At 40.8% G+C, this 25,138-nt stretch overlaps 1 protein-coding gene across 1 annotated transcript in view; it reads left to right on the top strand.

Annotated features, from left to right (window-relative positions):
* The window catches only part of GLDC (glycine decarboxylase), a 37,763-nt gene that overhangs the window by 4,009 nt on the left and 8,616 nt on the right, over positions 1 to 25,138 (top strand). Inside the window, exons 3-18 of the mRNA XM_081176237.1 lie at positions 4,421 to 4,556; positions 10,223 to 10,387; positions 11,051 to 11,128; positions 11,564 to 11,711; positions 12,228 to 12,424; positions 13,234 to 13,330; positions 14,336 to 14,441; positions 15,003 to 15,142; positions 16,557 to 16,637; positions 17,690 to 17,787; positions 19,227 to 19,311; positions 19,455 to 19,496; positions 20,337 to 20,479; positions 21,930 to 22,005; positions 24,138 to 24,263; positions 24,842 to 24,991. Coding sequence (XP_081032363.1) covers positions 4,421 to 4,556; positions 10,223 to 10,387; positions 11,051 to 11,128; positions 11,564 to 11,711; positions 12,228 to 12,424; positions 13,234 to 13,330; positions 14,336 to 14,441; positions 15,003 to 15,142; positions 16,557 to 16,637; positions 17,690 to 17,787; positions 19,227 to 19,311; positions 19,455 to 19,496; positions 20,337 to 20,479; positions 21,930 to 22,005; positions 24,138 to 24,263; positions 24,842 to 24,991 — 1,868 coding nt within the window. The remainder of the gene's footprint in view (positions 1 to 4,420; positions 4,557 to 10,222; positions 10,388 to 11,050; positions 11,129 to 11,563; positions 11,712 to 12,227; positions 12,425 to 13,233; positions 13,331 to 14,335; positions 14,442 to 15,002; positions 15,143 to 16,556; positions 16,638 to 17,689; positions 17,788 to 19,226; positions 19,312 to 19,454; positions 19,497 to 20,336; positions 20,480 to 21,929; positions 22,006 to 24,137; positions 24,264 to 24,841; positions 24,992 to 25,138) is intronic.

Here is a 25,138-nt window from a genome sequence, read left to right as displayed (position 1 = left end):
CTTAACCTGAAGCACTATTTCTGGGTTAGCGGAGTGTGTAACCTGAAGCGTATGTAACCCAAGGTACCACTGTAATGATGATGGTGAGCTCTTCCTTCCCGCTCTTCAGCAAAGATCTCTTCTCCCTGCAGCAAGATTTCATACCCAGTCCATTATTTATGGACCTATATATAGCAGGATAATTAAGCAAGGGCCAAAATGCAGTTGGGACCTGACCAAACTTTAAGGTTTTGCAGAATGGCAACAATAAAACTCCTGCAGCAAAAGCGAAGGAGTTGAGTTAGTAATACTAAACTCTTCATAATATAGTATTTTGTGTAGTGAACATGACACTAATTTCAGCTTATACTTAATGCAATATTGCTCTTTTTGTGCTTGAGTGCTTCCTTGCTGACTTTTAAATAAATGAGCGTTATTTGGGTCCACTGGTCCCTTAGTATGTCTTAGTAACATTCTGTAACATGCTGCCATCTACTTGGTATTCTCTGATAACATAGTAATAGTAGTTGGCTGCATTTCTGTTCATGAGTACAGCAAGCTCCTTTGACAGTGAGTCTACTGAAGCCTGTTACAGAACGCTGCAGCTCAAAGTTAAACATACCCTAGGGGTTGGTGACAACTAGGTGCCTCAAAACTTTGGCATGTAAACTGGATTATTCCAGTATTCCAAAAGGCTGAGGGAGAAATACAACATTGCGCAATCTGGTTGGTAACTTGTGCCATATTCTAATTTGGTGGCAGCTACATATGATAAATTCATGTCAACAAGTTTATAACACAAAAAGTCCCTTACTGGATCTTGTTTTTGAACACTTTGTACTTGTGCCCCCTGATGAGTCTATAACTGATGAGAGGTAACAGCAACATAGGAGAGCTTGAGGCAAACAAGTATATACTCTGGCCATTTATGGCCAAAGGGCTGTGATACACAAATGAAAGTGAATGTACAAAGGTTTTCCCATATTTATTTCCCACCCTTGCTGCCCACAGTTTAAAACAACCATGCAAGCACCGTTTGCACATTTTAAGTATTTACTGATATTTATTTATGCAATATACTTTTATACCATCATCATTTTTAAAAATCCATGTTGGTCTACAACAGAGAACAATAAAACAGCCCATTAAAATCCAACAAATCTAGAAATAATAGCAACTACAGTAGCTGGACAATGACCAGCAAAGGCCTGGGTGAACAAATGTTTTCAGTAGGCATCAAAACATCAAGAGTAGGCAACTACCCTGTTGGAAACAATGGAGATAGTCTGGGCTCATGTGTGCAATAGCCAGGGCCGGGCAGATTAATAATAATAATAGTAACAGCAACAATAATAAACAATAATTTTATTTCTTGAACTAGGAATAACGCCACTCAGCTGTTGGGCACCTTGTTTCTGAATTATAAAAGCTAAGATGGAGCCGTATGTGCTTTGTTCCCCTTCCCCCATTCTGAGATAACGGTGCCAAAAGATCAATGAACTCGATGCTTGGTACATTAAGATCATTGCCTCCGATAATGTTATGCAATGCTCCCAGTGGGAGAAATAAACAAGGTCAGCAGCAGGTGTTTATTCAGCAAAAAGAATTGCCAGCTAAAGTTCTTGAAGGATTACTCAACTATTTTCAGTGTAGTGGGTCTGGTGTAATGCATTTCATCTTTGCTACTGCCCTAGAAAACTGGAAGCAGTAGGCTGACTAGAATGGCTGATTTCCAAGTGTTTCTTAATGGGTGTTTACCGTCCTCTCGTATTTCCAGCTCCCCCTTCATTGAGTCCTTTGCTTTATAGCTTTTTCATTGCACAATGAGGAGGGGACAGCCTCGAATTAGCCAAGTAGATTCATAATCAGAGGCCAATGTCTGTATTCTATAAAGATAAATACTCCATACAAAAGTGTTGGACCTGTTTTGTACCTTTGGACTAGGCTAACTATCAGGTAGAGGAAAATAGTGCAGTGGAGTAAAAAAAATGTTGAGTTGTCCTTGTTTTTTTTAAAGGCATCTCCTAAATGTTTCCTGAAGTTAAAGCACATCATTAAAAAAACTTATATCCGTTTTTGCTGTATCAGTATTATGTTTCTGGACTTTAAACTTTTTATGGTTCATTTTCTGTTGAGTACGAAAAGGAGAGGAAGGAAACTGAAAATGAGACAGGAGTAACTTTATTAGTGTCCTGATCATTAGGCACACAAGTGAGCAGAACGGAGCAGACGAAGTATCATAGCAATATGGCAAACATGATTCTCATAGTGCAGGACAACAGGAAAGATTTCCATGCAGATATTCAAGACAAATGTTTAGAACATTTAGAATCATATGCACAAATCACTTAAAGATAATGCTTGTGATGCAGATTAAGTGAACTCTGCTTAACGAGGTCCATACTGAGATCGCTTGTTCCTGGACAGTGTTCACATAATGGATTGTATCTTCCATCTATATGTACCTATTAGGCAGGGCAATATATTAATATATCACCCAGGACCGGTATGAGGAGCAGACTACAATATCAGCTTCAGTCAGCAGTATATCGCTGGTGAAACCGCCACCATTCCTGAGTCCCTCTGCTAGCGACCTCCTCCAGCAAGAGTTGCTAGCAGAGGGACTCAGGAATGGTGGTGGTTTCACCAGCGTTATATTGCTGAGTAAAATCAGCATCCAGCTCTGCCCTCGTACTGCGCAGAGGGTGAAAAAAGCTGCATTGGCGAGGCACCGCTACAGCTTGTTCCTCCCTCTGCATCTTTTAACTGCTCACCTGAGGAGTGTGCAGTTGCCGCTCCCCTCGGCCACAGGGGCGTAGGAAGCAGGGGCGGTCCACCCTGGGTGTCATCCATGAGGGGGGTGACAAAAAGGCACACCGCAGTGGCCTTGCTCTGCCGCCACCGCACATAGCAAATCACACACACCCTGCACAGCTCGCCGCCACCCCCCCCCCCCCGGGTGCACGGCATGGTCGCTGTTCCAGGCACCCATGAAGCTAACTCCGTCACTGCTCAGCCAAGCAGTTAAAGGATCCCCCAGCTGGTGATGGCTCCCGCTCAAGTGGATGGCTCTGCTGTGGATGGGGAGCCCTTAGTGATATACAGTGGTACCTCAGGTTACATACGCTCCAAGTTACAGACTCAGCTAACCCAGAAATAGTGCTTCAGGTTAAGAACTTTGCTTCAGGATGAGAACAGAAATCGTGCTTTGGCGGCTCGGCGGCAGCAGGAGGCCCCATTAGCTAAAGTGGTGCTTCAGGTTAAGAACAGTTTCAGGTTAAGAACGCACCTCCGGAACAAATTAAGCACTTAAACCGAGGTACCACTGTACCGCTGAATGAAGCAGACATCGCAGTCTGCTCCTCATACCGGTCCTGGGCAATATATGATATATTGCCCAGGTCTAGTTTGCATTATTATTTTCTTTTCAGGACATAGTACTATAAAGGTAGATAAAGTGCTTAAATGACTAGTGGTCAGGTTTCAAATACTCTTGATTGCCTGTGGGATGAATTCGCCATTTTTTATTTGATTTATTTATTGCTCTCAGGTGCCAGTTTTCACTATTAAGTGCTATTTTCAAGTGTAGGTTCCTTGACACTGTATATCCCCTTTCAGCAAAAGGTATATAAAGGCTGTTCAATTGACACCAGCAGGTTGTCAGTCATAAACCTTTGGTGAACTTACGTAACTCTTGCTGTGTAATTTAGGAAAAGTTGTCCTGCACCGCAGGATATAAACATTTTCTCCATTGCTCCATAGCCACCAAAGGTGGTCTGAGTCTTGCTAAACTCATTATGATATCATAGCATAGGCCATATTGGAGCAGCTGAATCATGACCCTTCAGGCATTGGCTAGTTTACATGAGTTTAAAAGTCCTGGTATGATGCTGCAGAGTTGTACGGGTCTCTGGCGAAATTAACAATCTGGTCGTTTTAGGTAAGAGTGGTTACTGATGGGTGGCAACTCCAATCAATCCCTGCAACTTGGTGAATGTTCAGGGCTCCTGGGGACTGCAGCTTAGCATCATCTGGAGGGACACCCCTGGCTTAAGAAAACTCACTTGGCATTCAAAAGAATGCAAAGAAGGAAATACAATTCCTTTTGCAAGTGATTTGTACCTTAAATAGGTTTCAAGCTTTTAAAAACCCGCTCAGTAGACACAATACGCTGCTAATCAGAAAGAACTAAATATCATCACTCAAAAGTGGGCAGTTGGAATGTAGTAATTGTGAGTGATGGTAGCAAATCTTTATTTGCCTCACTTTTGTGATTTTCAGCACCAAAGATGAGCAGGCCAATGAAACTGGGAAGTAGAAGGGGAGATGAATTTGAAGTGCTAGCAGACCTGCACTAGATTATAAGGAGCAGCAGGTTCCAAATGTACCACATTAATCAATCCTTTTACAAGACTTCTACCATAACATTTTTTTTAATTAGGTGAGAATGAAATTCTTGAAACTTTACACAGTATTGCCAGCAAGAACAAGATCTGGAGATCGTATATTGGCATGGGTTATTACAACTGTTCAGTCCCTCAGGCCATTGTGAGGAATATGCTGGAGAATGCAGGATGGTAATGTACCATATTTTATCATTAAACACACACCTGTATTGTATATTTCATATTGTTCATGATGTTAATGTGTTGGGATGCATAGAAGTTCCTACATTATTGTGCTGCCTTCAGGGATTCAAGACTCTGATGAAAGAAAAAATGCTCAGAATTATCTGAGGAACAGAACGAACAGTCATAGCAAATTTATCAATAAAGCAGAAATGTTTATTCTAATACATAAATGTGGTTGTAGGTGCAGATTGCTTCCATCATTTGTAATTTCTTTTTAAGATCAATTCCCATTCCCCACAAGGAGCCAGACAACTGACAAACTTGAGCTACATAATGGATAAAAACATGCACAAATAATAGATCTGTTACCAGTTAATGATGCCTTGGGCTGTAATCCTAACCTCACCTTCTTGAGAGTAAGCCCCATTGACTTCAATAGGAATTACTTCTAATCAAAATGGTTAGGATTGCACTGCTGCTAGTCAATTAATTGCATGAGATTTAGTTGACTTCATTCATTTCAGCACAATCCTGTGCAAGTCTACTGAGAAGTAAGACCCATTAGGTTCAATAAGGCCATTTATTCCAGGTAAGTGGGTGTAGAATTGCAGCCCTACTGCATTTGTATACGTTTACCTATGAGTAAAGGCTAGTTTTAATGCAAAAAGCATACTTTCCCAAAAGCAGATGTTAGAAGAGGTCACCCTACATCTAAAAATATACTGACAGATTAATTGGTGGCACTTCCTACTCAATAAAAAAGTTTCTAACAAATTAATTTGTTGTTGCCCTAATAAGTGGCCTATAAATTATAGAAAAGAATTTTTTGAAATTAACCATCAAATATAGTTCCTATAATTAAGTTGACCAACTGAGTTAGCTATAAATAAATTTGTGAAGCTTCTGATTTTTTTCTGGTGAAACATCAAAGTTCTGAATTTACAAGATGTTTTTTTTCAACTTTTCAACTTCTACTGTCAGTTTACGCAAAAGTCCTATGAGGCTATGCATACAGCAAAATATTCAAAATGGTTCAAGGGCATGCTACTAACTGCTATTAAGTTTTAAAAGATATACTTCAATTGAAATATATCAAAGCCTTAGAAGAGGGTAGAATGCAAATACCCCAATGTATATTCCTGTAACCGTTAAATATGGAAAACTTGTACGGGTGTGTAAAATTAGTCCTTGAAGAAGATGAGAACTGAAAGATGGGAGATACGAATAGAAAGGCCCGGAGGTTGTTTTTGTGTGTTATTGTTTTGAATATTATAAAAGACTAACAGGAAAGCACAGTGTGAGGCAAATACCATTCACTGACAGATTTGGCAAGCAAACATTTGAATTCTTCTAGCAAGAATGCAACTCAGTAGGAGTCTTTTTGTAAACAATTCCTGCTACTCTGCACAGATAGTTGCATACAATTGCTCAGTTTATTTGTAGGTAATACTGTGCATAAAAAATACAGTGGGCTTTTTCTCTCTTAAGGCCAAGTCTAGCTATTTAGCCCAGGTAAATACTGGCTGCAATCAATCTGCCCAATTATAGTATGAAGGAATTCTTTGCCTGACCAGACGTTTCCCCACATTTCTGCGCAGAAATTATGCTTTGTAAAATTCTTCCTACGCAAAGAGGGTCATAGGCAATTGCTTCAAATCCCCCAGTTCTGGCAATGGTCCTTAGCTCTCGTTATCACGGGTAAGCAGTGCTCAAACATTATTTCTCTAGGCTCAGCACAGACATACAACCTCCTCACATGCTCTGCAGTTTGTAGATCTTATCTGCACCTCTGGCTTTCACCACAACCCCTGGGATCTCACTATCCCTCCTTATTATGGTGCTGATCCCTCCATCCCACTACTGATCAGCTGCCACACCCTGTTCCTCCTGCCTATGCACAGGAAATATTGTCCAGGGAGTAAGGAACTCTGGGACTTGTACTTTAGAGAAACAAATTCACATCTCTGTTTGACTCATCCTCAAGCATTTGGCTTCATTTCCCACTCCCCCCCCCCTTCCTGGTAATATGCTTGCAGTGTAGATCAGACCTCTCTAGACAATTGGGACATGGTAAAGTGTACCAGGATTCCTTAGATTGTGTGGCATTTCTAGTTTCCTTAATCAAAGTACTGAGAATAGGATGCGTTTAAATAAATAAAGAGTGTGGCTCACTAACCCACAATCGGCTGTTAGCAGTGTAATGTTGTGGGACAGTGTTAAGCTGCACACATTTTTGTGCTGATTCTTCCGGACTGTCTTCATGCTATCTGTCCGCTGTGGTGTTGCCCTGGAAACAGAACTAATTAATTCCAGTAACGTGACGTGAACATAAATGAACGGACAAAGAATAGAAAGTATGTTTGGCTTCTTGGATGAGTTGACAATAAGTCTAGACTTAACCCTAGAAATCCACTTTATTTTCGTAATGACTGCCTGCCTAATTTGTACTTTATTTTCATACTGATGACAGTATTCTGAGATACTTAGAAAATGTGTGCAATTTCTTGTACTTTGGTTCAATGTCTGGCAAGATGTGAATGATGCCAGAACGGGAGACTAGCAATAACGGCCAACTATCATGGTAATGAATAGATAATCCTGAAGAGTGATTTGTGTGTGTTCAATAAGCGTACGCAATTAAAACAATGCAAATTCTGGGGATGGGAGAGGGACCAATTTGCATGGTCAGTAATTACTAATGTGTAGGATTGCTACTGTATTATGTGCAGCATCATGTGCAGAAATGCTACTTGCATGTTAGGGGGTTGAATTTTAAAAGTTTGTATAAATATAGCCTGAACAATATACAGTGATCAGTTTTCATGATGTTGAATAGGAGTGTTTTGTCTACCTGTTTTCATACTTTACTTGTGAGTAATACGATGCTGTTGTTATAGAAAGGTAGTATGTTAGTCAGGATCCAAAGTGCTGCGCAACTAACTCCATGGAGGCTTGTTCCTTGAGGAACCAGTTGCCTTGGTGCATGGTAAATTATCTGTGAAACTTAAGGGATTTTCCATAGTCACATAGTGGTCTTACCATTCAAAGGTTTCTCAAAGGTAGCTGAGGCTTTGGGGGTTTTTAGATGTTTAATCAAGGTTTGCAAACATATCCATTTATAGCTTCGGTCCAGGCTACCTGAAAGATCATATCTCCCTATATGAAACTGCCCAGGTATTGAGATTCTCAGGTGAGCACCTTCTCTTGGTCCCATCAACACCAGAAGCTCAGCTGGTGGCGACATGAGACAGAGCCTTTTCTGTGGCTGCTCACATATGGTGAAATCCCTTCCCAAGAGAGTTAGATTGGCTCCCTCTTGGTTATCCTTCTGCCAGTAGGCTAAGACCTTCCTCTTCAGACCAGCCTTTGAAAACTAAGATGCAGACAATGCTGACTGCTGGGCTGCTGTTAGGGAAAACGGTGTTTTAATGGCTGCCTCTAACTGTGCTTTATATATTTTGCTTTTAACTAGTTTGTTTTTATTACTTCATATTTTATAATGTTATTTTTAAATGCTGTACGCCACCTTGAATCCGAGCTTGAGAGAGAGATGGGATATAAAGGCATATAGTGATGTTAATTCTATTAAATGAATAACTAAATAAATAAAACAGCTAGCACAAAAAAACCTTCATGGCACACCTGTCTGCACATCCCTGTGATCGTCCTTTGTGGCTTAATGAGGAACAAACCGCCACCCTGCCTGGTTGCATGCAGGAGATTCTAACTCACTACAAGTGCCTTGGTGAATTGTTTAACCGTAGTTTAGATAATATAAGTTTTCATTTGGCTTACTCATGCCTTAAAATGAATTCAGAAGCTTATCCACATACTGAACTGAATGGGAACAGCTTCAGAGCCCGTAAATTTCTCACGGATCTTTGACTTTTCTTATTTGAAGTCGAAACTTCACTGTGTACTTGTCAGAGGCTGAGCAGAGTCAAAACAAAACAAAAAAAACTGGGCCCCCCAAAAAAAGTTGTTATATAACTTATCAAAGCTAAAAACAAACACTCCTCCTTGCTGGAAAAATAAGAATCTGTAGCAGGGCTAGCCAAGGTCATGCTCTCTAGATGTTGTTGGACTTGTACTATAAGCTTCCTTGACCATTGGCTATGCTGGCAGGCACTGAAGGGAGTGCCATCAATATTCTTTTCTTCCTGTTGCTTCTTAGCAAACTGGAGGGCAGCATGTTGGCTATTCCTTATCTTTGAACTACATTTAGCCTTTCATAGCTAAAGTCACTGCTTCATAAGTCACTCCTTTTGGGTTATAACCTGGCCTTTGACTTGACAACAGTGTTCTCTACGATTCAAGTTAGGTTCCCTGCCTTGCTTTAAACACAACCATTTTTCTTTCTATATGGACTCAGCTACATTAGGCAAAAAACAATGCTTTGAATGCATTATAAACACGCAACAGCAGATGGTGGCAGAGAGCAAAATAAATTTTCTATGCAATTTTTACATAGTTTTCTTCCTTTTATTATAACAATTTAATTTCTGACTTATTTATAGCGTGTTTTTTCCTGTGTGTAGATCCACCCTTTATTACTTGCAAGAATTATTTTACTTCATACGTTTTAGCACAGGAGTGGGGAACCTTTTTGGCTCCATGGGCCAGACCTTTATCAGGATCAAACTTGACTGGTGGGCAGGGCCACTTCCCTGTCAATTAAATGATGTCATTATGACATCACTAGATCAATAGGTGGCTTGTCCCACCCATCAGTCAAAATTCCTAGCGCTGGATTCCCAGGCCCCAACAGCCAGTGGGCTGGCTGGTTTTTGGGGACCATAGCACAAGCAAAGTTGTTGGCCTTGGAAGTGGTGGGGGGCAGTGGCGTAGTGTGGGGGGTGCAGGGGGGGCCGGCTGCACCGGGCGCAACATCTGGGGGTTAGGGTTAGGGGGCGCAAATCCACTGGTTAGGGGGCGCAAATTACTTGCCTTGCCCCGGGTGCTGACAACCCACGCTACACCACTGGTGGGGGGAGAACGAAACTGGCCTATAAAAGGCTTTCTTTGATTGTGTGTGCCTGTTCTCTACATCCCAAGCAGGGCTTAATTTCTAAATTAAGTTCTCAGCAGGAAACAGACATACACAGTCAAAAGCAGGTTTCTTTGTCTCTGTCTCTGTCTCTGTTCTCCCCCCCCCCACCCTGCAAGAACCGCATCTAAAGTTTAGCATGTAATTAAACACGCAAAATGAAGATTTTACTCAGTGTTACAGTAGCACATAGCAACACCAGCTGTGATCATTCATTCTGTGTCATGGTTTCTGAAACCAGAATCTTTTACAACGCTCAGTATTTTAGTATCGGCTGATCAGTTAGTGAAGAGTAACTGAAGTTACAGCATAATCAAGTTAACAGATTAAGTGCAGCTTGACTCTGAATTTTGATACCTATAGACTAGCATATTTGGGGTGGTAGATAACTGTTTGATAATTGACGAGAATGCTTTCTATTCAGCAGCAAATAGTCACATTCTAAAAGTTAAGCCCAATTTATTTGTTTTTCTTATGGTGCATTCTCTGTTTGCAACATAAATATCAGCCAGATTCAAATGGTATTAAAATAGACAGTTAAAATATATTGGAGATTATGACCTTTTTGGAAACATGGTTCTGAAGGGTCAGAAGCTTGATATCTGAAATATTTTGTTTTTAATAGGGTTACCCAGTACACCCCTTACCAGCCAGAGGTATCTCAAGGAAGGCTGGAGAGTTTATTAAATTATCAAACAATGGTGTGTGACCTCACAGGAATGGACGTGTCGAATGCATCCTTGCTAGATGAAGGAACTGCTGCAGCCGAAGCTATGCAGTTGTGCCACAGGTAACAGACGGAAACAGAAATAATTGCAATAGCATTTTTGTTTTATAAAGGGCCCCGCAGTTAGGTTCAATACAGTAGTTCTATTAAACAGAATGAACACTGCCCCCTGGCCTGTAATCGGAAATGTTAACCATGAAGAAAGGAAAAGGGATACTAAAAGAAAAAATACATACCAAACTTGAATAAATCACAATTGGGTGATTAGGAGGGTACTTAACGATGAGGCCAAGGGACCATAAACTCAGTGTTCCTGTTTTCACAATGATCAACCAAGGGGGTTTAGGAAAACCCACAAAAAGGGTGATAATCTTCCATTGCTTTTCCACTCAAGCAACTGACAAAAAATGGGAAGCAATATTTAGTTATCAGGGCTCGTGGCTCTCTGTGAATGTACCTAATAATCTTCTAACAATAACCGAGTGTTTTGCCTCACAATTTTCTTATGTGGATCTTGGTAACTAAGTGGCAGGCTTGAGTTTGTATTGGTTTCGTGATTGATGGATACTTCCTGCCAGCCCTTCCTGAACTATTGGCCAGATACCCAAGCCAATCAGGAGTAATGATGTAGGCTGTAGAAACTTGTTGGCCTGCAATAAAAATGGTATGAAACATATTTGAAATGCTTACATTGTGTGTTTGTGTGTCTCTCCCCCCCCTCCACAGGCATAATAAGCGGAGGAAGTTTTATGTCGACATCCGATGCCATCCTCAGACGATAGCAGTGGTGCAAACCAGAGCAAAGTAATGTTTACTTCTGTTGCATTATTTCTTTCAAATCAATTTGTAGGTATCTTGTTGGATCCAGACTTTGCTCCCAGCGGGAACATCCCTTGAATCGAGTTACATTCTTCCTGTGCAGGAGAGGGAGAGGAGATTTGCCAATTTCTGCTCCCACCTTAGCTCCCAGCACCTCCTCTCACCCTGTTCCAGGGCACTGGGGGGCCATCGACCATCGTGGGAGGTATTGCTGGGTTCTGCAGGGGGAGCAAGGACTCAGGAAAAGTCAGTCCCACCCCCCCTTCACCAGCAGGATCCCTCCACTGGATTAAAACCTTTCTGTGGATAGGAGCCTTCCCATTTGTGGAAGTCTGGATCCAATCCGTAAATGATGTTGAAAACCCATTTACAAGCAGGAAATGGCTTACTCTTTTCCTGTATCTTTCTCTTGCTTTCCAGTTACACTGGCATTATTGTTGAGTTGAAGTTGCCTCATGAAATGGACTTCAGTGGCAAAGATGTCAGCGGCGTTTTGTTCCAGTACCCAGATACCGAGGGGAAGGTGGAAGATTTCACTGCATTTGTTGATCAAGCCCATCAGAATGGGGTAAAACGAAGCAGTCATAACCTTTTCCTGACATATTTTGTATATTTAAGCATTTAGATTTATTATAACTTAAGTTGTAGAACACTCTTTGGAAATGAACCTCTCTGTGCAGATGTAGGTCTCCCTTGCCTTATTTGACTTCAATAGATGCCCAAGATCTGCATGCAGAGTTTGTAGGAGTAAATCTACTTCTCTCAACAAATAAATGGTTGAGCTGTTTCAGAACCAATGATCTGATTTGATACAAGGTTTCTTCCCAATGCTGCATATAGCGGTTAAATTTACATCACGATACTCTTTATTGTAGATGAGGTACCGGGAACAGGTAATTTATATACCCCAGCACAGTTGCATTAAACATGAAATTAAGGGATTACTGGTTCTTTCATTGTTGTTTTCTTTGAGACGTACTAGAATCACTTTGAATAAACATTAGTTAATTGTCACTGGTATTACATAACATAGACCATGGTTCATTTGTTCTGACAACGATGCTGATCTCTTTCCTTGTTTCAGACTCTAGTCTGCTGTGCTACTGACCTGCTAGCTCTGTGCATCTTGAGACCTCCAGGAGAGTTTGGTGTTGATGTCGCTCTGGGCAACTCCCAGAGGTTTGGGGTGCCTCTTTGTTATGGTGGGCCACACGCAGCCTTTTTTGCTGTCAAGGAGAACCTGGTGCGAATGATGCCTGGAAGAATGGTAGGAGTTACAAGGTAGGCTAACTTGAAGCCGAAAGCTTCAATCCTAGTCATGGGACTTGTGCTGAAGACATCTCGGGCTATTGTGAAAAACTCCATCATTCTGATAACACATTTCCCTTGCCGTGAAGTGATTTGAGCTTTTTGTTGAATATTAAACACACATCTTCTTGGCTAGAATATAATATATTTATTTATTTTACTTACGTATGCACTAATATATAAACATAATTTCCTCCCCTCAAATCACTTTCCACACTTACTGCGTCTAGAGCTTCTCTGTCCACATGGAGCTTCCATGCTTTGAAAGGATTCCTCATTAAATTTTCTGTATACATCCCTTTACATATGCAAAGATGCCATCTCTGTTCAGCTGGAACTTTACTTCCACAATTGTGTGTCCCCACTGGAACACCTTCAAAAGCCTAAATTGGAGGAGTGTGTCCAAGAAACTAGAATATAAGGTTTAGGTCAAGGGCACACACTGTAGATTTCATAGCTTGTATCAGTCAAGCTTGTGGTTCCCCTTGCTCACAGTCTGTCAGGCTTTGTGAAAATGGTCCTTACATCTTGTTTCGTGGAATTGTCATTTGCACTATTGGGCTTTGCTCTCAATTGTTCCATGTGATTTCAAGTGAATAGAGGGTGCCTTGACCGACAGATAGGTTCAGGAACAGTTTGGCATTTTTAAATGCCTTTTTAATTATTTTGCTCAAGCATCCTAGTCTTGCATTACCTTCTTGAGTATACCGGTCACCTTTTATTAAGAAAAGCAGAGCTGTTCTTTGTTGAGAGAGTAACCACTTTTCTTTTTATGGCTCAAGGGATGCTAATGGAAAAGAAGTGTATCGACTTGCATTGCAAACCAGAGAACAGCATATAAGAAGGGATAAAGCTACAAGCAACATATGCACTGCGCAGGTGAGTTTTTCTTCAGTCGTTCGGTCATTTTTAAAAAGTAGTAGATTTATAAACTTTTTAAATTTTGTGTTCACGCTATTTGAATATGGGGATAGTATAATATGTGGGTATTTTGGGGCAGTATCCAGCTCTTCTGCTGGCAAAGGTGTGAATGAACGGAAGGATAAGGAAATCATTTTATTTGTAAACACTGCACTTGCTTTCCTCTGAAACCCCTTGTGCCATATCCCACAATTTTCCAAAGGATACCGGAATCCTTTGGAGCACATTTGGAGATGCACAAGGAGAAGCGACAGATACCACCTCTCCACTCCCTTTTGCAGAAACCTCATTGGGATCAAATAATTTTTCCAGTGAAGAGGAACACAGTTAGATACAACTTTCTCTTCAATGTGGCCTTTCTTGCAAATTTACATTCAAGAGATCTGAATGATTATTTTATTGTTTTAAAATGTCAGGAATGTAATTGTAACTTTTCATTGTGTGGGTTGATTTGAACTCAATTACAAATAGTATGTTTTAAATATTAAAAGTAAAGGGACCCCTGACCATTAGGTCCAGTTGTGACCGACTCTGGGGTTGCAGCGCTCATTTCGCTTTATTGGCTGAGGGAGCTGGCGTACAGCTTCCGGGTCATGTGGCCAGCATGACTAAGCCGCTTCTGGCGAACCAGAGCAGTGCACGGAAACGCTATTTACCTTCCCACCGGAGCGGTACCTATTTATGTACTTGCACTTTGACATGCTTTTGAACTGCTAGGTTGGCAGGAGCAGGGACCGAGCAACGGGAGCTCACCCTGTTGTGAGGATTCGAACCACCAACCTTCTGATCAGCAAGTCCTTGGCTCTGTGGTTTATCCCACAGCGCCACCCACGTCCCTCCGTTTTAAATATTAGTGGGTTGTTTTTTCCTAAATATACTCCAAGACACCCCCCCCCAAAAAAAACACCTTACACTAACCTGCTAGTGAACTGACTTATTTCCCCCCAATTTTGTGCCTTTTAGGCACTTCTGGCTAATATGGCTGCTATGTTCGGAGTCTACCATGGCGCTAACGGACTAAAGCACATTGCTAGGAGGGTGCATAATGCCACTCTCATCTTAGCTGAAGGTGAGTTAAAATTAATCTAATGGCTGCATGATGGAGACTCTTCAAAGATTTCAATATTCTGTGCAACAACTGAAATCTGTTTTATGTGCTTATTTGTATACTGGTCTTCATAAAACATTTTATGTAATAAAACTTGTATAATAAAACTTGTTTATTAACCAGAAAAAATGTAGACATCATAAGGGAGGCCCTTTCACTTTGAAACAGCTCTGTGGTAAATATCTGATAAAATAGGCACTCGAGGAAGAGCTTTAGCAGAAGAAACTGAAACACTGAACTAGGATTAAGATAAATTGGAAGACTGCATACCTGAGGAACCAGACGAGGTGGGGAAATAGGCAACAGTGCAGTTTATAGTGATTCATAAGACAGATTTGGCTACCCCCACCTGCCAACTCTGAACAAATTTAGGCAAGTCTGTTATAACACCAGTAGAAATCCATAATCCCAGCATATTGTTGTTGAAAACCGTATCAACCAAAATACTGCATATTATATGCAGAACATTATAGAAATGTGAGCAGCCAGTGGAGCGAAGAGTTCACATGTTATTTCTGCTAGGTCTGAAGAGAGCTGGTCATAAACTGCAACATGACCTATTTTTTGATACCTTGAAAATCCAGTGTGGATGTGGCGTCCAAGAAGTCTTGCTCCGAGCAGCCCAGAGGCAGATAAACCTCCGGATTTACAATGATGGTACAGTAAGTGATGGCTAAATTTATTCTTGGATGGTGTTCCTTTCAATGTCACATTGGGGCTGGTTGTCTGAAAACTTTCCTATGATATCATTAAGCACTAGTGTGATGGAGAAAAATCGAGGCTGCACTTCGGTGGTATCTAACTTCGCATAGACTGAGTAAAACATACAATCAGATATGCATTGTTGGAGATGTAAAAGATCAAAGGCAGATTTGATGCAAATCTTCTGGGATTGCATAAAAATGAAAACAATTTTGAGCATGGTACATGAAAGGACTGGCTGTGCTTTACCCAGGAAGCCCCAAACAATCCTGTGTACGTTGTGTGTCACTCTGAAGTTGGTCTTGATCTTACTGCCAAAGTGAAACTTTGCATAGCTCATCTCTGGAAAACAAGAACCCTCTGATAGTCACAGAAGAACTGGGGAAAATTGGGAGCCTGCCTAGGTTAGAAAGTCAACATACAATAGTAACAATATACAGTGGAACCACAGGTTGTGGACGTAATTCGTGACGGAGGCATGTCTGCAACCCACAGTGTTTGCATCCTAAAGCGCTGTGTCTGCGCAATTTGGTGCTTCTGCGCATGCACGAGCGGCGCAACCTGGAAGTAACCCATTCCGGTACTTCTGGATTTCCCGCGATCCACAACCCAAAAACACGTAACCTGAATCTTCTGTAACATGATGTATTAGAATTATCCAGACAGATTTATTGAGAGATAAATCAATTGTAAAGAGAGGGAGTGTTGCACACCCTTTTCTTTTGGGGTCTGAATTTTTAAATTCTGCTTCACATTTTCTGAGTTCACTTTCATTAGAGGGGAAAAATGTAAGGGGCAGATTCCATTTACTGGTCCCACTAGCAGAAGCCTATGCAAGGACTTCCACTAACACGGGGGTTTTCTTCCTTCCCTCCCCCATCCTCCAAATTGCCTTGGGGAGGTCAGGATAACTCCATAGTAAATGGGTGGAGGAGAAGGTCAATCATTCCACTAGGCAAGCAGAAATGCTAATACTGATAACACCATCTCCTTAGCACTACATTGAATTCCTCCCCTAAATTTTAAATAACTGAGCAGATACATAGTGGAAGGTTGCTGAAATTGCTAAGCACAGTTTTGTAAAACATGATGCGCTTCTATAGTTAAGGCTAGAAGAATTGCAGTATACAGTATTAAACCTATGGAGCTACTGAAAATGCCAAAAGATTATTGTAAGCTTCTACGGGTATCATTTGAACCTGATGAGAAAATTTGTTACTTTTTCCCTCCTGTTGTAGTAATCGTGACCTTACACATCACGTTGGTGAAATGTCAACAGTTGTTACACTACTTTAGTGTTTTGTTTTGTGCTCTTTGAAAGTATACTGTTTTTTCAGCACTAAACTTTCCTTCCTCCCTTCCAACTGTCAATAGCTTGGAGTATCTCTAGATGAAACTGTAACTGAGAAAGACCTGGATGATTTGTTATGGATCTTTGGTTGTGAATCTTCCGCTGTAAGTAGATCGCAGATCAGAGTGCTTAACGTTTAATTGGTAGACTTTGTCATGTATTCTACTCAATGTTGATCCAGATCAAAACTCCAGCATATAGTTAGCAGAGTAAAGACTTAAGCACGTTGCAGGATTCCTAAATAATAGACCAGAGGCAATTGTGTTTCATCCAGCAGAGCTTTACTGCTACTGAAGGCAAATGAGCATAATGGTCATAAATCCAATACATTCAGGATTGGCCCTGTCCATAAGAAATCCAATTGCAGCAGACTTAACTTAAACTTACAATAATTTATAATAAGATTAAACCTTAACACTAAGCATACTATGTACAGAACACCACACCAGAGGGAAGAGATAGTGAAACTCAGGCTCCTCCTGGCCTTACTATTATAGTCAGCATGACCTTGACAGATGCAAAATGCCAGCATTAAATTTTGAGTCCTTAAATGGACAGCTGCCTTGGTGATTTAATTCTCCACTTCCACCTCTTGCTAAGGAGGTTTGAGTATTGTTTTGCAAGATGAGGGATCTGAGTTCAATTTAAACAACTTGTACAGCACAAAATTCTGCATTACACAATATATGGTAGGGAATCTTAGCTTTCAGCAATGCGAAGGGTGGGCCAGTAAAGAAAAATCTTCTACCTTCCCCAATTTATTTATTTAAAAAAACTCCTCTAATGACTTTGATTTATGGGAACTAAATGTTATTTCCACCTTCTGAAAGACTAGAAGTGTATACCCAGATATTTCTAATTCTTATGTCTTGTACATACTTCAGATTAAGAGAAAACTTTTAAAGAAAATATCCTTGCAGACAAAATGCTCATGGCAGTCTTCTTTTTAGAGCAATTTGCCTTGCTTTTGAATTAGGCATAACAGGGTTTCCCTGTATCCAGGGAGCTGGAGAAAGATTTGCCTTTACATAAATACCATGAAAGCAGAAGTGCTGAAACAAGGACAGTTTTTTCCCTACTACCTGACAGAATAAATTCTTTTTGAGGGATAACGAATAACGTCTTAAGAGCCGCCCTGTCTGTCTTGTTTTGAAAGGAACTGGTTGCTGAGAGCATGGACGGAGAAACGAGAGGTATTTTTGGCACTGCGTTTAAGAGAACATCGAAATTCCTAACACATCAGGTATTCAACAGGTTTGTGAAATTAATTAATTTCCCCTTGAGATCATCTGAGAAAAGAAGTTTACGGGATTATAATTGTGAGAGAGAAATTTGGTTTAGTATTTCAAAACATTGCTGTGATGTAAGCCGTGGGGCAGTGGCGGCAGCTTGTCCCCGCAACCGCGGATGCCTAGGACTGCCGCCGTCACCAGGGGGCGCTGTACGTCATCATGCCCACCCCAGCAGGCTGAGATCACTCGCACACATAGTGGGGTTTGGTGACTTAGCGTGTTCACGCTGGGGGGGTGGGATGTTGACGTAGAGACTTGTGGGATCCAGGACCCTGGGGATTTGATGCTTACGACACGGGGCAAGTTAAGGATTGAGTTACCTAGCTTACGTTTTTATCATTCATATTTACACTGCAGCCTAAATAACTGTGGGCAGAAATGCCTCAATCTAGCAATCCCATATGCCTCAATCTAGCAATCCCATTCCTGTTACGGCTATCAGGTGGTTGCTCAAGAGCAATCAGGCAAGGTGCTTCACTGGTCTGTTCTAAAACTTTATTATCGATGCTAAAAACCTTTACAATGCAGAGCGCCTCTATTCCACGTCTTGCTCATTCACTAGCAGAATCTGAGAGTGGGCGGTCCTTAAATTTTCCCCAGCAGAGTAGTTTCATGACCCCCAGCCTACGCTTCCCCTCTCTGCGTGAAAGCCTTCTGCGCAAGGAAGGCATGGGTAAAGGGGGACCTCTCTCCTCCCCACTTTGCTCAGGCAAGGTGTCCTGGCACCACCTTGCCTCCTCCGAGCCCTGCAGCTCCTCTCCACTGGAGGCGTGGCTTCCTTCCTCCGCTGAGGAGGTGCTGCTTCCCACGATCTTTGGGGGCTCTCTGTAATCCATCCACCTTTCCCCCCCTCGCCCCTGAGCCAATGGCAGTTCCCTGACACTATCACTTGATAGCATGGGCATACTGTTCTTGGGACAGTCATGATTCTACTAAGTAGCACACCATGACCTGGTTTGCACTTCAGTGTAAGTCCAAGTTTGGTTTACTGTTACCGTGTGAACAGGCTGGCTCCCATTTTGCATCCACTTGGGTTTCTCCAGGCTAAACCAAGGTTTGGTTTAATATATCCAAATCCAGGATCAATGTGGAAGTCTCTCCTGCTTAACCAAAATATACAGCCGTAGGGCAAACCTTAGCTATAGACCATGATTAAGAAGGAGAGACCTTAACCACAATTCTGGATTTGGACAACACACTAAACGAAACCTTTTAACCAGTTAGTGCTTATTGTATTTGCACTGTTTGCATTATGTAGAGAAAGTAAATTTAACTTCAGTTTTCGAGATAAATAGGAAAGTTGAAGAGGGGGTAGGAAAGCTCCAGTGGTTTTCATTGTTTTATGTATTTCATGGCTTGTGTAGTTAAGTGGTTTGCTAACGTAAGTTTTTGTGTCTCCAGCTATCACTCTGAAACAAATATTGTCCGGTATATGAAGAGATTAGAAAACAAAGATATTTCCTTAGTTCACAGCATGATTCCTTTGGTAGGTATTAATTTAAAAAGAAAAAAAATGGCAGTTGCTGGTGTCCTTGGTTGAAATATACTGACTACGTTTTCTTTTCTTCTGCATGATTCTTGTTGCTGTTTTAATGTTTTTACTTACTGACTACATTTTCTGCTCCTCAGGGATCCTGTACAATGAAGTTGAATAGTTCATCAGAACTTACAGTAAGCTTTTTAATTTTTATTTTCTGAGAGATGTGTAGCTAATCAAGCAATAATAGCCCTTCACCCAGAATTCCTTATGAACATTAAGTAAAATTAAAGATTGGGGGTAGATTTAAATAAGCTTTCTTCTCCTAAGAGTATTTTGTGTCTTGGTGAGATTCTTGTGGAAGTGCTCTTGTGAATGGTCCCAGCAACCTTGGGCATATGGTAGTTTTTGAAATAACAATTGAAATCACAAGACCCACTTGCTATGATGCGCCCACTATGCATCATTGTAGATAAACAAGAAAGTTGTGGAATCCACTTTAAGATAACGTGGACACAGAATCCTATTTAAATTCAAAAGGGTGGAGACGTATTTGATAATATTTGCCTTAAATATTTGCTCTATTTTAGGCTTCCTCAACCTCGGCCTTCCAGATGTTTTTGGCCTACAACTCCCATAATCCCTAGCTAGCAGGACCAGTGGTCAGGGATGATGGGAATTGTAGTCTCAAAACATCTGGAGGGCCTAGGTTGAGGAAGCCTGCTCTATTTCATACAACTTTCTAGATTATTTATATTCAGAACTGTTCAGCTAAATGAATCGGTTCTGTAATGCAGAGAAGAAATAGTATACTGATGACTTTTAATGGCATTTGATTTGTATTTTTAAAAAATGTGGGGGTTTTTCTAGTTCATAATCATGTTTTCTAGCTGGTAATAATGTTCAACCTATTCTTACGGTGTGGAAACCTAAGAGTCATATATCATAAGTATCCTATATAATTGGTGTACAAAAATTCTTCAACCCAAAAGTATTCACTTTCCTTTCCGTGTTTGTGTTTTTCTTTTCTGCAGCCTATTACGTGGAAAGAATTTGCCAATATCCACCCCTTTGTACCTCTAGATCAGGCTCAAGGATACCAGCAGCTTTTCAGGGAGCTTGAGAAGGATCTGTGTGAGATAACAGGCTATGACAGAATTTCTTTTCAACCGAACAGGTAGGAACAATCTTGCTTGAACCAGTGTTTTTTCAGGCACACTTGCTGTACTTCCTACTTTTCCCAAGGGCTGTTTCACACATCCATTTCCCTACCCAGATATTCCTCCTAGCACACCTACTGCATGTTGCACCATCACATGTGACAAATGGCATGTGTGCATGTGGTACAATAGACAGCTCAAGAATGAAAGGTTTGAGCTGATGTAGTGAAAACGACTACATTTTGGATGTCTACAAGGATAGGCAGTGCTTTTGGTTCCAGTAGCAATTATCTGATTTCTGAAGTTGCATGTGATTTGGATAACGTCTGTGAAATGACAGCAGTTTGGTCACTTCCCCTCAATGACAGAGTTTTCCCCACTGCAGAAGCCCTGAGACAGAAGAAGCCCTACTGGCAAATTTGCTCACTGTTGTTAAATATGTTAAAGGCCAGGTCAGGAATGACCATGAATGTAATGAACAGCATTACTACAATATGCTGGTTAACTGAATATCCCTTTTTATCTCTGTTTGTTTTATTTTTTTAACTTTTTAAATTCTAAGTTAAAACAAAACATATTATCCAGAAACATATCATCCTTATTTTTTCCCCCATTTTTCCTCCCTCCGCCCACCCCCACCCCCAGGTTTCCCTCGGTTCCAGTCTTTGATTTCTCTAAAAATGCTGTTTTCTGCATGTTACACAGTTGTATAGATCCTCAAACTATTTAGCTGATTATTATCAATAAAAAGTTTGTGAATGTTTATTCAAAACCAGCCAAGGAGTCCAGTTCGCTTTGTTGCGTCTTCAAATACTTTGTAAAGGGTTCCCATTCATCTTTAAAGTCAGTTATCCTTGTCCCATAGTTTATATGTCAGTTTTGCCAGTTCTGCATAATCCATCAATTTTTCTTGCCATTCTTTAGTTGGGGCTTCTTCTGTCTTCCATCCTTACAACTCTCGTGGCCATTGTTGTATACATGAAGATGTTTTTCAGTTTTTTTGGCAGATCTTTCCCTACAATCCCTAGCAAAAATGCTTCAGGTTTTTTAACAAATGTTAAATATGTTAAAGGCCAGGTCAGGAATAGCCAACTGTAATGAACAGCATTGCTACAATATGCTGGTTAACTGAATATCCTGACGCCTTTCCCTTTTCTTGACTTCTTCAGGGAAGCAAAAAGGCTATACTGTAGCATGAACCGCTTAGAGATGAGAATCTGTTAATCTCGAATGACTTAAATTGTGTCATGCACCAATAAGAGATTATATTTCACATCTGTTTTCTGTGTGTATATATTTCAGCTAGACAGGATATGGGTGCGCAGCCCAAATTGTAGACATGAACGATACTTGTTCCTGGTGAATGATTAAACTGACTTGATTAAATTTTCAAAAACTGGATGCTGAGCCGAGCTGCTCAGACGCATATATTATATATATATTATAATAAGCTTTGTGGTCTTGCAGTGGAGCTCAAGGCGAATATGCTGGACTTGCTGCAATCAAGTCTTATTTAAATTCAAAAGGAGAATGGCACAGAAGTGTAAGTGAAAAAGATGAACTTTGTTTAACTCCTGAACTGACAATCCTGCATGCTACTATTCATGCTTAGGGGTGGCACTTGTTTATCAATGCATGGCTGTACTGAATGTATGATTTGGGGCCTGTTTGCATGGGCAAGAGCTCCTCTGTTTACCTTTGCATCCGCTCTCCTTTTTATTGAGAGACTAACTACACTGCAAACGTCTTTCCCTTTCGTGCACAAGTAGCTATTCTGTCAGGATTCCATAAATACCACCGGTAAGTGCCACAGATCACTGTTGAACCACATGACTTTTGATAAGTAGTTCTATTATGCAGAACTGCATAATAAACGGTAAACTTGCCGTTTTCACTTTACAAGGGAACAGATAGAGGGAAGGGACCGGAATAAACCATATTTTGTGTTCCACATTGAAGCAGTTCTGTAAACACATGGGATACCTAAAGCCCTTATTGTTAGAGTAGAGACATTACTTACCAGGTGTCCATAAATGTTCTGGTCAGTTGTGAGTGGGTATCTTTTATTTTAGGAAGAAGGTTTGTGGTGCCTGCCTCTGCTGGGCTCATTCTGGTTTTTGCAGTTTATTATTTATTTAATAAAATTTATGCATTGCTTGATTGAAAAAAAAAGAAAAACCCTCAAAGCGGCTTACAAAAAGATAAAACAAGAAAAAACACAACCCTACTTTAAAGCCTACAAATGTTAAAATACTAAAACAATAAAATTACCTCGACTTCCTATGCATCTGGGTTTAGGGACCTTTCTGCCCCCAGCTCACTATGACTATAGGAACTATTTTCTCCTTGCTGGGACAGGAACAGGGGATCAGTATAGCAATACTTCTAGGCTTCAGAATCCTCTCTGTTTCTGAAGTTCGGTCCTGCGCCAAAGCCAGCCAAAATTCATGTACCCCAACCAACAGCTCGCAGTATAGCAGCAAAGAGTGAAACATAATCCATACCAAAGCATTGCACAGGTTTATTGAAAGTGGTTGTTGGTCTGTTTTTGTTCCTGAGTTATCTACCCATCAATGAAAGTTGTTGCTGAAGTATAGTATATTCTGTTGTATCTGGAGTGCAGCTAGGCACACATTGTGCCATTTTGCTGCAGAAATCCAGGAGCTAGCACATTAGTGGCATGAAAGCAGAGTTGAGATTAGAAGAAAGGGCATGCCAGGGGCTGGCTCTGGGTACTGAGATTTTTCAAAACCTCACTGGGGCAGCCAGAAGGCTTTTGTGTTGGGATTAGAGCAGTGTTGTTAATTGAAATTCATAGCTAGGATACTTTGAACATGCAGAGGTATTAGCGTCAATATTCTTGCTTTTCAACAAACAATCTATTATTAGGGCTTCATTTAAAAATTCCGCTCTTGCTTCCCTGCCCAAACCAATGCACCCAATTTAAAAAACTAAATAGCAGATAAACATTGGCTGTTTACTCTGTATACTTGACTCAGAACCATGAAGCAAGGAATAAATTTTAAAAAATAAAAAATTTCCGGTAGCACCTTAGAGTCCAACATAGTTTTGGGTATAAGCTTTCATGTGCATTCACACTTCTTCAACTTATACCCAGAACTAACTTAGTTGGTCTCTTAGGTGCTGCTGGACAACTTTTTAATTTTTTTAATTTGTTTTGTCTGTGTCAGACCAACACGGCTACCTGCCTGAATCTATGAAGCAAGGAGACGTCTGTTTTCTTCTTCCAAAATCAATGAATTAGCGACATACTATTTGATTCAGCTTTTGCTGCAGAATAGGCATCTTTTTAGATCTGATGACTCCCCCATTCAGAAATATTTATCATCCATAATTTATTGCAGTTTCTTTTCCTCTCACTTTCTGTGGGGTTGCGAAGCACCACTGTCTAAAGTGCCACCGTTTTTCATTTACTAACTTGCACGTACTAATAAAGCAGCTCCCGCCAGACTAACTCAGATGGCATTTCCTGGGGGGTGCCCCTGGCACGCACAGCTTCCTGGTGGGGCAGAATTCTCCCACATCCAGAATTCTCCCTCTTTCCCCTTCATGTGATCAAACTGAACATCTGAAGAGAGTTCAGAGGGCTGCAAAATGTACCTTTAGTTGGCTTTATGCAAGGTTGACGCTCTCTTAACTTTTCCCCCCGTTAAGGTTTGTCTCATTCCTAAATCTGCCCATGGCACTAACCCAGCCAGTGCTCAGATGGCAGGGATGAAGATTCAGCCAGTAGAAGTGGATAAAAATGGAAGCATCGATATCGTTCATCTTAAGGCTATGGTGAGTTGGTTGCCCTTCTTTTGAATGCATTATGGTATTATAAGCTTCGGCTAAAAACTCTTTAATTTTCAATGGGCATATAAAATTACATAGAAGAGGAAGCTGTGCCTGTCTCTCTTTTTTTGGCATAATATTATGCAAAACTTAAATGTGTAGCTTCAGTTGTTAACATGTGCAATAGCCTATCTAATTTTTAGAGTCAGTTCTGTAGTGCGTCCGTTTTTCACGGTTATTTTCCCTCTTATTTGCTACAATTTGAGTGGAAACCAGATAACATGAAAGAGCTGATGATAAGCAACTGTAGCAATGAAGTGTTTGCTGCAATAAAGCATCCTCTCAAAGGAAGACTGTAAATCGAGGTCACCAACCTGTTGCTTCCGGTGGTAGCCCAGGTTCTGTGTTCTCATTTTTCAATGAAAGTGAGTCTCTAGCCTGCTTGCCTGCATAGAAATAAAGATATGGAACAAAATGTCCAAGTACCTTCTAAGCAATTTCTGTGGCTACCCCTACTATAAATGCTCTGATTTCCTTGATCCCTCCCTGACAATTTTTTTGTCTATTTTTCTTCCTTTCTGAAGGTGGATAAACACAAGGAAAACCTGGCAGCTATCATGATCACATACCCATCGACCAATGGTGTCTTTGAAGAGGATATCAGTGATGTCTGTGACTTGATTCACAAACATGGAGCCCAGGTTTACCTGGATGGAGCAAACATGAATGCTCAGGTGGGAAACCGGTTTATAGGCTCTTTCTGTTAATGCAGACCCCTGACTGAATTTGCGAATCGTGCTTAAAAATAAATGTTAAAAGTGAAATTTTGTACCACTTTAATAATGAATAATAATTGACTTGACATAATTAACCACACTATG

Source organism: Podarcis bocagei (assembly GCF_964188305.1).
Source record: "Podarcis bocagei genome assembly, chromosome: 17".
Classification (NCBI taxonomy): Eukaryota; Metazoa; Chordata; class Lepidosauria; order Squamata; family Lacertidae; genus Podarcis; species Podarcis bocagei.
The sequence above is the reverse complement of the archived record's forward strand: the minus strand, read 5'-3'. Positions and strand labels throughout refer to the sequence as shown.